At 43.2% G+C, this 14,570-nt stretch overlaps 3 protein-coding genes across 8 annotated transcripts in view; 1 reads left to right on the top strand and 2 right to left on the bottom strand.

The window, feature by feature from the left end:
• Nucleotides 1-22: 22 nt before the first annotated feature.
• Nucleotides 23-2,660, bottom strand: LOC125763289 (enhancer of mRNA-decapping protein 3). Its single transcript, XM_049426222.1, has 2 exons — nt 762-2,660; nt 23-675 (listed from the first exon to the last, which is right to left on the bottom strand). Exons 1-2 carry the CDS (start codon nt 2,083-2,085, stop codon nt 359-361), a joined length of 1,641 nt encoding a protein of 546 aa, XP_049282179.1. The 5' UTR covers nt 2,086-2,660; the 3' UTR covers nt 23-358.
• Nucleotides 2,661-4,039: 1,379 nt separating this feature from the next.
• Nucleotides 4,040-14,570, top strand: part of LOC125763270 (uncharacterized) — a 148,213-nt gene continuing 137,682 nt past the window's right edge. The window contains exons 1-2 of one of the 6 annotated variants that reach the window (XM_049426180.1): nt 4,041-4,325; nt 4,729-4,756. The gene's annotated coding sequence lies outside the window, so the exon portion shown is untranslated. Of the gene's footprint in view, nt 4,429-4,728; nt 4,757-9,966; nt 10,069-10,501; nt 10,917-14,570 lie in introns of those variants that run through there. The other 5 variants (XM_049426179.1, XM_049426182.1, XM_049426178.1 and 2 more) reach the window with 5 other exon arrangements.
• LOC125763271 (uncharacterized protein K02A2.6-like) lies at nt 4,764-7,937 on the bottom strand. Its single transcript, XM_049426184.1, has one exon. It carries the CDS (start codon nt 7,820-7,822, stop codon nt 5,027-5,029), a length of 2,796 nt encoding a protein of 931 aa, XP_049282141.1. The 5' UTR covers nt 7,823-7,937; the 3' UTR covers nt 4,764-5,026.

The following is a 14,570-nucleotide window of genomic DNA, read 5'->3' on the forward strand; positions in this document are numbered from 1 at the left end:
TTGAGAAAAAAGGTACGAACGATTTGTATGGGGAGTGTGTGTTGTTTCTGTAGGGTGAATTTTGATTTTATTGAAACTGTTGATGAGATTGACTTTCTATTTCACATTCGCCAATTACGGGGTTGTAAGTTGTACTAATAATCACGAGATTACCAAAAAACATTGGTTTTGTTTTTCTTATATCGTACTTGTAGTTTACTGTTGACCATACACTATTTACGTGCCGGATGATTACATTAATCTGCGGGTGTTTGCAAAGGACAAAACAGAGTTGAAAATGAGTGAAAATAAAAAGTAATCCAGTGTCCAAACGGAAACGTTGTCTGTTAATCTCTCTCTCTCTCTCTCTCGTGGTCAATTATTCGTCCTTTCTTCGGTGGATCGGTATGACAAACTTATCGAACGGGCTTTTATACTTGATGCCAGCACGGCGAAAGATTTGATTCGGTATTCCAAGGTTGCACAGGTACAATCGTCCACAGGCATCATTTTGATCGATCCCGTCCAGCGGTAAAATGGGTAGTATGGAACATTTTATAGCTACACCGTCGAGTCCAACACCCGGAGGATCGATCGCTAGCACTGGCGCCCGGCTGTAGCCTATCCATTTGCGCATCTGATCCGTAAGCTTTGAATTCTGCACCGAAGCAATCACGAGATCGCACGGAGGAAGAGCTACGGGGGTAATAAGTTAAAGAAAAAAGATATTATTTTTGTTTTGTTTGCAATCTAGTTCACTTTGCTTAAAAATATACACATACTATGAACATCAACTGAAATTTTATTGCCCGTAGCCATATACAATGGCACCTCGGAGCTGTTCTGCGTTGCTTCCGTTAGCGATGACAAGTAGACGACCGTCTCCAGACCATGACTGGCGAGCTGTCTGGCCGTTGCTATACCGACTTCATCCAATGTACCTTCGCACACGACCACAATCTTGGGCCACTGATGCTGATTGTTGGGCGTAAGACGCCTCGAACCGCCAAGCAGCTGAAGCGCTAGTTCGGTAGCACCACGGGCCAGAAAATCGTGCTGCCGTTCACGCGACAATCCCATGCTGACGGCATACTCCTCTACCGTGTGGCGCAGTGTAGCCGGTACGGATGGTATCACCAAACCTTCGTCCGTAACATACTCCTGACTTTCACGGCTTGTGTCCGATCCGCTAGAGCATTTGATCTCAATCTGTCTATACTGAGCTGGTGTCGATACGAGTACATTCTCATCATGGCGGTACTTTGTTTTAACTGCTGAATTCGCCGCATTCCGTTGCTTGCGATCACCCTCGGAAGCTTTCGTTTGGTTCGCATCGATTTCGTTCCAGATCGCCTGTTTGTCGAACAATGCTAGATTCTTCTCGAAATCAAACTCCACATCCATCATCAGTGGATCGTCATCTGGCGAGCCGAAAGTGCTATCCTTAGCCAGATTCTTCCGACTGCGAGACATCTTCCCATTGCCATTGTTACCGGGCTTCTTTGCGCTACCATCGGAGTATGGTAACGATTGGCTCGTAGGAACTGGGCGCCCATTACCGAACGACCCGACAAATCCCGCAGACAAAACCGACGATGCTGTCAGGTGATTTGATTTCGATGTGGGACCATTAATGTCGATGGGATTACTGGTGCTCTTGTTGGAACCGACGTTGGCACCCTGCGTGCTGCTGTTCAGGGCATTATTAGTGTATTTGTTTTGAGCGGGAGATTTGTTGGCCAGCTTGAATGCACTGCCAGTGCCATTTTGAAACTGTTGCGACTGGTGCTGTTTGCCGTTGTTCATCAACTTCAGCCCATCATACTGATCATCCAGTGAGGTTACCATGCCCGAATTGGCAACCACCGTTGCTACCGGTTTCGATGGAATGCTCGGAACGTTACTGCACGAAATCAGATCAAGCTTGGCAATATCCGCCGCACACAGCGTCACCTCCACGTTGTTCTTCTTTAGCGGTATACCATTGCGGACCGCTTTTGTGATGACCACCACAGACGGGGTGACGCGTTTAATTATCCCTTGAAAGATGCCGATATCATTGCGACAGTGTATCGACACGGACTTGCCAACCCATTTATCGGCCATTGTGCGCACCACTTTTACTACGCCTGAGAGCTATTACCGTCGACACTTTTCGCGGTTAATAAAAAAAACTATATCGATATATACAATGTTCATACGCGAATATCGCGAGGGGTCACTGGTAGGTCGATGCGTAACAGACGCGTAAAATACGTAGAATTAGCTTAAGATACACACAATCACAAACAGTACATTGGAAACGGTCTTCTTGTGAAGTGCGTCTAGGGTGAAGAAATACTGGCTTGGAAAATGGCAAAAGAAAAGCTTGTTGTTGGCACACAACGAATCAGTGGTGAGCGTGTATGTATGTTATTGTCCGGATCCGAGTAGCACGAAACGCGAACACCGTTTTCCCCCAAAACTGGGAAGGAAGGAAACGAAGCGATGAAGCAAGGGAATTTGCACTGTATTACGATAGTTCGTTAGTATGATTCGCAATGAAGATTTAAACCATATATTTTAGCAGCTATATTCACTTTTTCACATAATTTCTTCAGTCACATCCGCCACACCACCATACTGTTCTATTGTGTGTACTTTTCCTTTTCTTTTTCTTGTTTGTGCAAATCAGGGTACGCTCACACTAGTCAAATCTAGTCACTCTCTAGTCAAAATATTCTCCCAGTGTGTTATTTTATGTTGCATACACAGAACATCGATGAATTTAAGTTTTTCAAGACTAATTTTAAATTAAGATTTAACTTAGATTTTTAGTGACGTATAATTGATGAAAACATTCAATAAATAGGTAACTTCTTCACTATGGAACCGTTTTTATGATATCCTCAAGTGATATTTCGAAAATATTCGAACTGTCATTTTTGCTCTGTAAAAATGTTGCTTGGGAATGGAATGTCAAACTTTATTTGCAATTTAAAAAATTCAAATTAATCGTTGCAAATTGCATACATACTTTTTTCATTAAGTTTTGACGAATCTTTGAATATATTTAAATTGTAAAATATTCTTTTAATCTGTTTACTGTTTCTATTGTTTTTAAAATATACATTTAAAAGGAATTCTGAAACATTTTGTTTTACTCGGGTCATTTCTTCTCTTTGCGATGTTGTTTGTTCTCTCTCAACTGTTGCTATGCTACCATTCAAATGCAGAGTATATGTTTTCTCTCTTGGCGCTTTGATTATTTAATTAGACAATATCCGAGCAGCTAGACTAGCCTAGTAAATCTTGTTCTGTGCGTGTGGAAGGCAAGAAGACAACTGGCATGGTCATGCAAATTGAAATGTAAACATATAGCAGACACAAATTGAAAAGGTAAAGAGACTTACATTTTTTTTTACATCGTATATCATTGCAATGGTCATGTGATGTTTGCTAGCTCGAAAAGTCGCAATCTGAAAAAATCTCCTGTTTCATGATTACCATGCTACACACTGTCGTGGCCATTTCTCACCGGTATTGCGGATCGAAGGGCGAAAGCAACAGTTTTTCCATGGCCTCAAGCTGCCCACCTTCCGCTTGTTATCGCTATAGCGACATGCGAGTGCGAATGTTATGCGATCTGCGAGAGTAAAAACATAAACAACATTCCACCCTCAAAGTCATTCAGTGTGCAGAGAATGGCAAAACAGTACCATGTAAAAAGAGAGTAAGGAACCGTTAGAAAATGGTGAGCTTCAGGGGGAATAAATTGAAGCAAAGTTGAAAGAGAGAGAGAGCGAGAGAAAAAGAACTTGTGTAGTAATATTTTGAACCAAAGGCTTTTAATTGAATTTGCAAAATGCATTGAAACATTTTTAACAGGCACCTTGTACCTTATAAAAAACACCACTAGCGAATATAATTGAATGTCGCATTGATGTGGGTTAAAAAAAATCTTTCCATCAGGATTATGTTTCGCTGGGTTTGACATCCCTGTGATAAACATACTCCCCTTCACATTTTCGTACTCACGCATCAACATTTTACTACTGCCAACGAAAGCATCGAGCTCTCGCATTCTCTCTTTTCTTCTCTGGGGGCAACTCCTTGAGAGTAGCAATCAAAGCAGCCTGGAATTGATGTTGTCGCTTTCATGCCATACCGTACTGTACGTTTAGTGTGTCTATGAGTATTTCTGAGATCGTGTTAACGAAAGGTTGTGCGTGCTCCTATTGCTTCAGCCAGACAGCGCAACAGCTCCCCCGTGTTGCATCTTGCACAGGGGTCTCAAAAATCATCAAAGCGTTTATCTTCCAATTGTGCAAAACCGGCTAAAAAACTCAGCCAGTGAACGTTCAAAGGTGAGCAGAGGTTTTTTTTGTTTGTTGGTTTTTCTTATGCGTTGCGTTCCGCACGTCTGCTACGACCCCATAACAGACCACCGGTTTGTTGCGAACGTGAAAGGTGTGTATCGGTGTATATAGCGCTGTGAAGGTTGTGTGTGGTTTTGACAAAGGTGTGCGTTGTGGTTGGGGTCTTTACAACTCCCACCCAACCATCGATATTATTCATTCCCATGTGAAACAAATGTGTGTGTGTGTGTGTGTGGGGGAGAGTAGATAAATATTTTTGGTATTGTTGTAAGTCTCTCGACTTGGCAAAGTGTTATAGCCGCATTGTTTGTCTGGCTACATGGTGACCAAAAATTAACGAGTGTTAGTGCAAACCGCGTGTTGTTAAATTACGCGAATTTGTATTTTGCAGAATTGTGTGCAGTTTATCTCCGTGAATGGTAGCTTTTGTGTTCTCGTCAAAGTATTTAAAAACACACTGACGTCACAAATTAGAATAATATATATCAACACATTTATTACAACGTATATTACAGGACAACCACGACTTGTCGATTTGGCGGCCGGCGATGAAGAGACCTACACGATGGTGCGCAAGCCGATAACTGCCGAAGCGATACATCGTGTCCTGTCACGCAGTGACAGGACCGAGTAACGGCGTTACGCTTAGCGCCCACGGTTAATACACCCGCACACAACACCTCCCCCTTTTAAGTCAGCTGGTACGTGTCGAACCTACGAGGCATTCTTCTAGGCCTAGAAGAACGTCGTGGTAGCCGTGCCTGCTGATGGATGTTGCTGTCGATGGTCGCGAGTGCTTGCGGCGCCTGTTGCTCTGCTGGCGCTGTTAGCGATGATGCTCTCGTTGTATTCTCCTCTATTCGTGCCGGTGCTGCTAGCGATGATGCTGGCGTTTGTTGCGTCTCTGCCCGTGCCGGTGCTGCTGGCGATGATGCTGGCGCCGCTGGCTGCGTTGTGGTTGGCGGCGAAGAGCACGATGACTCACGGGACGAATGATGCGGCAAGTCCCATTCATCCAACAGGACATGAAGAGGCAGCTGCTGTTGATCCGGCTCAGCCTGATCCGATGGGTCAGCAATACGACGGCGGAGCTGATTTACGTGCCGTCGATGTCTTCGCTGGTCCGACGTAACTATCTCGTAGATTACATGGCCTACTCTGCGAACGATTCTCCCAGGAGCCCAGCTCCAAGAGTTCATCCGGAACATCTTCGCATAAATGAGGTCACCCGGCTGCCATGTACGAAAGTTGTTCGACGTCGTAGCCTCCGATGCTGCTGGAGGCCGCAATAGATGATGAATCGTTCTGCTTCTTCTTCCCAACATAATCTCAGCGGGGGTGCGTTGATCTAACACAGGATTTGGCGTGGATCGGTACGTTTGCAGAAACAGATCCAAAGACTCTTGAAGCGTTGCAGTTCCCACTCGTATTTTTCGCAACGCTCGCTTAAAGGTGTCCACGAAACGCTCAGCTTGGCCGTTCGATTGGGGATGAAACGGCGGGGTCCGGATGTGCTCGATACCGTTACGTTCGCAGAACTCCTTGAAAACTTCACTGGTGAACTGGGTTCCATTGTCGCTGATTAAAGTGACCGGCGGTCCAAACCTAGCAAATATTCCTCGCAAGATTGAAATCGTAGACGATGAGGTAATACTTGCCGTTTTTACTATTTCGGGCCACTTAGAGAAGGCATCTATTACAACCAGGAAGTAGTCACCATCCACGGGGCCAGCGTAGTCGATATGGACCCGGTGCCAAGGACCAGATGGTTTTGGCCAGTATGATGGTGCTTCCGATCGAGGGGATTTGGCTGCAGCTTGGCACGCATCACAGGTTGCGACGCAATCGGCGATGTCGTTGTCCAATGATGGCCAGTAGACGAAACTGCGCGCGATACCTTTCATCCGCTGGATGCCTGGATGTCCTTGATGCAGCTGGGTCAAGCATCTTTTCTGCAAAACAGCAGGAACCACCACCCTCTCTCCGAAAAGAATGCACCCACCGACGGTCGTAAGTGCTTCCTTCCGGCTGTAAAAGCGGGCCAATTCCGCACCATAGGTAGTGTTTCGAGGCCAACCCGCCAGGACGTACCGACGTACTTCACGCAGTAAAGCATCGTTTTCCGTAGCAGCTGCAACTTCTCTAAAACGGATAGGGAATTGTTTTAGCGATTGTATGGCTACGGAACTTACAACCTCTTCGAGCTGGATACTCGCGATCATGTACTCCGGTTCCGGCTTTGCGTGCTTGCTGATGAGACGCGATAATAGATCTGCATTCCCGAATTTGTCCGTTGGTATGTACTCGATCTCGAAATCGTACAACTGGAGTGTTAACGCGAACCGTTGCAATCGATTAGCGGTATATACGGGAATGCCCTTTTTTGATCCAAAGATCTGCAGCAATGGCCTATGGTCGGTTTGCAGGCGGAAATGCCTGCCGAACAGCATTTTGTGGAACCGTGTTACCGCAAATATGATTGCCAGTCCCTCGCGGTCTATTTGACTGTAAGATTCTTCTGCTTTTGTTAGGGCGCGGGACGCGTGCTGCACCACCTTTATCGATCCATCCGCAAATTTATGGCTAATGGTGGCTCCAAGTCCCACGGAGGAGGCGTCCGCTGCTACTACAATTTCGGCTCTAGGGTCATAGTGCGTTAGCAGAAGGTTCGATTTTAGTATGTCTTTGAATTTGTTAAAAGATTTTTCGCACTGCTCTGTCCAAACAAATTGACCTTCGTTTACTAATAATCTGTCCAGGGGGTACCTCAAATCCCGCATCCTAGGAACAAATTTGCCGTAGTAGTTGATAGCGCCTAAAAATGAGCGAACTTCATTCACATTAGTCGGCGCAGGTAGCTTTACAATGGCTTCGATCTTCTTTGGATTTGGCCGGAGACCTGCATGGTCAATGATGTGTCCGAGGTACTCGATTTGATGCATCTTGAATGCACATTTCTCGGCCTTGATGGTAAACCCAAATTCTTTAATACGCTGAAGCACCTTGCGTAGGTTATCATCGTGATCTTTTTCAGTCTTGCCTCCGATGACAACATCGTCCATATAACCAGACGTGTCGCGCAACCCGGCAAGCATCGCATCCATGATTTGCTGAAATGCGGCTGGTGCTATTTTTATTCCGGGAGGTAAACGATTGTACAAGTAAAGACCTCGATGCGTGTTTATCGTCAAAAAGGGTCTGTAACGCTCCTCAATTTCGACCTGCAAGAATGCATCCGACAAATCAATCTTGCTAAACACTACGCAATGTGCTAGCTTCGCAAAAATATCATCTGGAAGTGGCAGCGGGTATTCATGCGGTTGCAACGCATCGTTTAACCCGGTCGAATAGTCTCCACATATTCGAATTTTGCCACTGCTTTTGCGTACAACTACAATCGGGGCCGCCCAATCTGAATAGTCGACAGGCGTTATGACATTCATCTTTACCAACCGGTCCAGTTCTTCCTCAACTATAGGCTGCATTGCGTAAGAGACCGGTCGCCTTGGACGGAAAACTGGGCTGCAATTTTCCTTAAGCTGCAGCTTGATCCGCGCTTTCTTACAAAGGCCTGTTCCACTAAACACTTCCGGAAAACTATGCTGCAACGCTTTCGGAACATTCGTATTGGTTGAAATTTTGGCGCAAAATTTGTCCATGGGAACGGAACCAAGAGCAAAACGATCTACCAAGTCTGCTCCCAGTAAAAGCAAGTCCACCTGGGCCACGCGGATGATCGCCGGTTTGGTAGTATCGCATATTGTGATATCTGCTTCGAACTCGCCCAGCAGCTTCAGTCTCTCGTTAGAAGCGGTTTTTGCACTCACAGTTGGCTTCACCAATGATGGCTTCCCTAAATTTTCCCATGCAGTCTGCCCTATGATGGAAATATCTGAACCAGTGTCTAACTGCAATCGGATGCTCACTCCATTGATGGAGATTTGTACAAATTTACGACTGGCTCGTACACTGCACACTCGCACGGTTCTGGTAAAACGCGATGGGTGGTATCTTCTTCTACCCGCACGAGGCTTTTGCTTGCGGCAGCGATCTTCGCCATGACCAGCTTCGCCGCATTTTCGACATTTCTGACTAGATTTCGGACAATCCTTCACCCAATGCATGCCACCGCATAGCCAACAAGCGTTACTTGGCTTGTCGCTCCTTGACCGGTCATCGCGATACACGCGACGCGAGCGCGATCCTTTCCCGTTCAAACTGTCATGGCTGCGCTCTCCATTTTTTACTACCAGCACACGCTCTTCCGTCCCCCCACCGATCATCGCATTTTCCTTCTTTAAATTAGAAATGCGGTTACACTCTTCGGATATCTGCTCTAATGTTATGTCAGCCCGCCGTTCAATTCGAGTTAGTATTTTGACTCGAAAGTCTTTATCGCATTCCTCTTTCAAACCGCATACAAAAATTAAGCACTTAAATTGCTCCTCGGTCAAGCGGGCTAGTTTAAAATCCTCGCACGCCCGATTCACGCGACATGCGTATTCGAGGAAATCTTCTGCTTTGGTCTTCACAAGCTGCATACATTTGTGGCGCTTACTTAAAAGCGATTCCGACTTCCCGAATAAAGATTTCAGCCGCTCTACAGTTGCCTCGAGTGTAAAATCACGCGGATTACGGGGTAGGATATAATTCACATACCTTTCGTGCTCCAATGGGCCCAGCTTCCGCAAGAGCAATCTCACCTTCGCTGCATCGTCAATCCTTGCAGCGTCCCTGCTGAACAAATCTTCGTAGCGCGAGTGCCACTTCTCGAACGTTATACCGACGTCGGCTTCGAAGTGGAATTCGGTGATGTTTCTCGCCAACGAGTCAAGGATTTGTTCCGGATTGGATGGGGCCTCTTGTTGCTGCTGCTGTGGCTCTGATGCCATCTGTGGTTCTGATACCGGATGATGCTGAGATGCAATCTGCGGTTGTGATACCGGCTGCTGCTGCTCCAACTTGGCCATAAACTGCTGCATAAGCTGGATTAATTGTAACATAGAGGGCTCACCGTTATAAGGCGCGTTCGACTGCGGCGGCGGATACTGGCTTGTAGACGGCATTGAGAGCGATGGCGGATGATGGTTCGGGGACGCTATCGAGAGCGATGGCGGATGCTGGATTGGCGCTGCTCCTAGATGGTGATCCAACGGCGCTGCGTTCGGCAGGGTGGGCTGACCATGCCCTGACGATGGAAACGCGGTACCCGCAACCTCGAACTGTTGCGAGAAACGACGCTGTTCTTCCTCCATTTCGGAGTCCCCCAGGCTCGTGTCCTTACGACGGCGTTTACGTGGGAACGGAATTTTCTCTTTTTTTTTGTTTGCACTACGCGTTCTTAGTTACTTTTTTTTTTTTTTCTCGTCGCCACTTTTGTGTTCTCGTCAAAGTATTTAAAAACACACTGACGTCACAAATTAGAATAATATATATCAACACATTTATTACAACGTATATTACAGGACAACCACGACTTGTCGCTTTGGCGGCCGGCGATGAAGAGACCTACACGATGGTGCGCAAGCCGATAACTGCCGAAGCGATACATCGTGTCCTGTCACGCAGTGACAGGACCGAGTAACGGCGTTACGCTTAGCGCCCACGGTTAATACACCCGCACACAACAGTAGCATAAGCAATGTTGAGCTGAAATATATGTTCAGTTTGTACTATATTCATCAGTGAAATGCCAAAGTCGCTCAACTAACAAAAATAACCTTCTCAGTTGGTATGTATCTAGTAGGCAATGCACTCCTAGTGCGATTTTGTAATCCAGACGGTTACGGCAAAACAACTACGTTTTATTAATGTTTCTAACCTAAATTTCTTTTGGTAAATAGTAAAAATAACAGTTTACAAGGTTAAAGTTATTGTTTGTAAAAGAAGTGTAAAATGTTTGCCGATTAGTGTATGCCAAAGTGTGTGAAATTGTTACCATATTAAAATACCCTTGAGTGAAAACTGAGTGCATAAAACAAAGTTATGATGTATTTTACCGTTTACTTGGTGACACATTTGTGGTAACAAGGGTGCGTTAATTAGAAAACAGACTGTTTTCCTATGCCGTGGGTGTGGACAAATCGTCAAAATCACTTAACGTTTTGTGCAATATTTCGTCTACCATCTGTGTGGATCTAACCTAAATTTCTTTTGGTAAATAGTAAAAATAACAGTTTACAAGGTTAAAGTTATTGTTTGTAAAAGAAGTGTAAAATGTTTGCCGATTAGTGTATGCCAAAGTGTGTGAAATTGTTACCATATTAAAATACCCTTGAGTGAAAACTGAGTGCATAAAACAAAGTTATGATGTATTTTACCGTTTACTTGGTGACACATTTGTGGTAACAAGGGTGCGTTAATTAGAAAACAGACTGTTTTCCTATGCCGTGGGTGTGGACAAATCGTCAAAATCACTTAACGTTTTGTGCAATATTTCGTCTACCATCTGTGTGGATCGTTAAGATTAGCGAGAAATGAAGCTGGGGCTTTGCAAGTTTGCTGTGAAATATTAATAACATATAGCAACAGCAAAATATTCTACATCTGTTTGTGATGGAACAGAAGGAAAGGGTTCATGTAAGTGATTTGGCAAAATCTGCTGTTCAATTTAATTATGTTGTTTCTGCTGCTTATATTTATAAGATTTTGTTATGAACGCCATGTCAAACGACTGGTTATCAGTACTGATATGTTAACATATCATTCCAGACATGTCACAAAATTACCAAATATTCTAATCTACCGTTCATCAAACTTTTGGTTAACAAAAACAATGGTTCGATTGCTGAAACATAAGACGATCACGACGTGATCTATTTACAGGAAAAAATACCATTTTGGATATTATTAAAAGGAGAAGAACTTATGCAATAATGTTACCATTTATCTAAAAAAAATTTATGCGTCTATTCACTGTATTTATCACATGTTAGTTACACCATTAATTGTACTATTCTCTATTATTCTAAATTTTTATTTAGAATTATCATTGTGCATAGTTAACAACAAAACTCTGCTACAGTATTAGCCCTAAAAGGGCAAGTAAAAACTTGCTTAAACGAACGAACAACCCTATAGAAATCAATTGCAGTAATTTATTTACTTTTATTATGCAGTAAATCTCATCACAACAAGTACCACTCCTTTTAATGAGTTTTTTGTAAAACTTTTTTTTGCAAAGTTTTTTGAATCTATCGAAATATTACCAAAAACAGCTAATATAACATTTGTTGAATATTTGTTCTTGCTACTTGGTTCCATCGTCGAACATTGGTGAAGTTTTGATGACCTGATATGAAATGTTTTGAAGCTGTTCTTAACAATGTCATCAGAGAACCAGCTGTTCTGGGGCAACTTGTAAAGTTAGAGAAAAAGGTATACTTTTAAAACATTTTCTTTTTATAAAGCTAAATGCCGTTTGAATGAGGATTTTTCTTGAGCTATGAAAGAGCCATTACCTTGTATTTAAAAAAATCTCCCGCATAATAAGTTCTTCGTATAGCGACTTAAATGCTGGAAAGAACTTAACCTCGTTAAAAGAGTGATTAGTGTGTTTATTGTTTGTTAAACAATAGTTAATTTTAACATATCAAAAATAGCTTGAACGATGAATGCAGATGGTTCTTATTAATATGTAGAAATGCACTACCGGGCGGTGGTGTATGTGATAAACGGCGCCGGTCCACACGGCTGGACCGGTGATCCAATCCCATCCGGACCGTCCGCCGAAGCAAGAACTGACTATCCAGCTCCGTGGTAAAATAAGTCTCGTAAGCCAGAAATGGCCGGCATGACCTCAAGAGGTCGTTAAGCCAACACGAAGAAGACACTACTATATCTAACATAAACATAGGTGTAAACCTTAAACCCTTATTATGAAGTAAATAATGGTTATCTTTATTTGACGAAGATTTTGCAAGATAGATCAACTAGAGGAGCAAAAGCGGATTTTTTTTTAAAAAAGAATGTACCACATATGGAGCCTTGAAACATACCACCTTTTGTTGAGTTGGGCGATGAAAGTGAAATCAAGCGAGTAAAAGTGCAACCGTGTGCAATGTTTGGACGAAGGCAAATGTGGTGTGTAACCAAGGTCATTACTTTTTTCTTTTGCTGTATACTCATGAACGCATAAATCCGAACTTGGAAGAGCCGTTCAATGTCAGAGCGATTTTGCCTACGTCCGGCCTGCGTCAGACACAGAAGTACTACTTGAAACATATCGTAAGGCATCCGAAGAAAATGTATTTTTCCTTCACGTTCACGTATAGTGGACGGAAACAATTTGAGGAAAATACTTTTTTTCATTACTCTTTGATGCAAAGGCAAAGACTTGAGGAAACCGAATGAATCGAGGAGTCTAAATGACATGCTATTTTGATAACTATTTGTTGGGATCTTTTGCAAAGGAAGTCGATGTGTTTTAAATTGTGTAGCTGTAAATGTCCTATTGTAAATTTTCTGATCAGTTTTTTCAGTTTTTATTAAAAAGATCTAGACCAGGGGCCTCTAAACTTTTTAGATGGCGGGCCGCTTTGACTGTAATAGCCACAGCTGAGTGCCAATCTCGGGATCTCTCGGGAGGGCCTCGCAGACCGCAGTTTGGAGACCCCCGATCTAGACAACTAAAACACCAAGAAAGACCAAGTTTGCAAAACTATTTAAAACAAAGTTCGAGGAGTCAATTAATCAGTGTCAGCAAATACAAGTTACCATCGGCAAAGCAAAGTATGAGGTATTTATTTTTATTCCATTTCAAATCTCAACTTGCGCTGCTATTACTTGAACATCAACCATTATGGGCAAGATGAAACATTCTCGAACATGTACAACAAAATATGAACCGATAACGGTGCGAGAATTATGCTGTAAACGGTTATACGAACAATTGGCACAGTGGCAGGACTATGCTTTGACGAATTGTGCCATTTCAGAATTGATCCTATACTTTCCAAGCAGCAAATGCAGCCAATCACGTGGATGCAGCAAAATCACGCACATCACATGTGGACCACACGGTGGCACCACCATCCGCATCCTTTTTCAGCACGTTGTCGCGTGGTTGCGAAACCATGGCCATTAGGTTTTAATTACTTCCAAACACCAAACACTTCCAGCGCAATCAATTCTGCTGATCTTCCCAGGGTGAAACGGTGTAAAACCCGATGATTGTATTTTGCTCTAACCCCGCCGCAAGCCAATTTCCGTATCTCACTCGGTGCAATTTTGTTTGGTCCGAAACACACACGGAGTACGTTGTTTTGTGGGTTTTGCGGTATCACTGTCACGTTTTTCCATTCTGTGGCGTATCTATTGAATTCAATGGTGAGGAGCAATGCGATTTGGTAAATGTAGGGAGGGTGCTTTATTACAACAGATCACGCCAGAATAGTGGTAAGAGACTAAGAGAAAATGTCAGGCAGTGGTTTTAAAATGCGGTTTTTGGGACCGATTCGTATTACTTTATGCTTCAAGGAAATCGTCTTCGTAATATCCCTTTGCAAATACTTATTTCATTGCACAACTTTAATTTTCCCGAGTAAATATTTGATTTTCTAATACCGTTGTGTAATCGATATTTGTTTGATTAAACATAAATCGTATTTATTTAAAGATAACGTCCATCGTAAGAATATGATCTCTACCTGACAATATGCATTATCTCCCCTTTCTCCTGGTCTATCTCATCCGGATGGTATATAACGTACATAATCATGTGCATGTAGTAAAAGTTTCATGTGTGCATTCAAATTGTACCGTCTTATCATCAGGTCGCCATCAGCTGGCGAAACAATCGCTAAACGAACCAACCCTGTTATCGGTGCATTCGTGCAATGGAGGTATTTCTTAAGAGTGTTTTGTGTTAACAATATAAATATTGTTTAGTTTTGTCCTTGAGTAAATAATAAATTGCCAGCTCAAAACTTTAGTACTGAATGTATCAATAGAGTTTGTCTAATGTTCTCTCATCTCCCATCAACATTTCAAATCACTAGAAAAAAATTCTTAAATTATTGCCAGTCTTAACCAAAATGATATTCCCAATCAAAGCAATTTTTCTTCTTTCTTTGTGGCTCTTCTTCTTTTCTGCTACTTCAGGAGAAATTTCTGGCTTTCCTAGACGATTGGGATTTAATACCAGGTCCTTCCGTGGAAGCCACCGATTCCACATATTCCACCGAGCCGCAAATCACAAAACAAGTTAACATGAGATAGTGAGTAGTAATAAAA

The sequence above is a fragment of the Anopheles funestus genome, chromosome 2RL (assembly GCF_943734845.2).
Source record: "Anopheles funestus chromosome 2RL, idAnoFuneDA-416_04, whole genome shotgun sequence".
Classification (NCBI taxonomy): Eukaryota; Metazoa; Arthropoda; class Insecta; order Diptera; family Culicidae; genus Anopheles; species Anopheles funestus.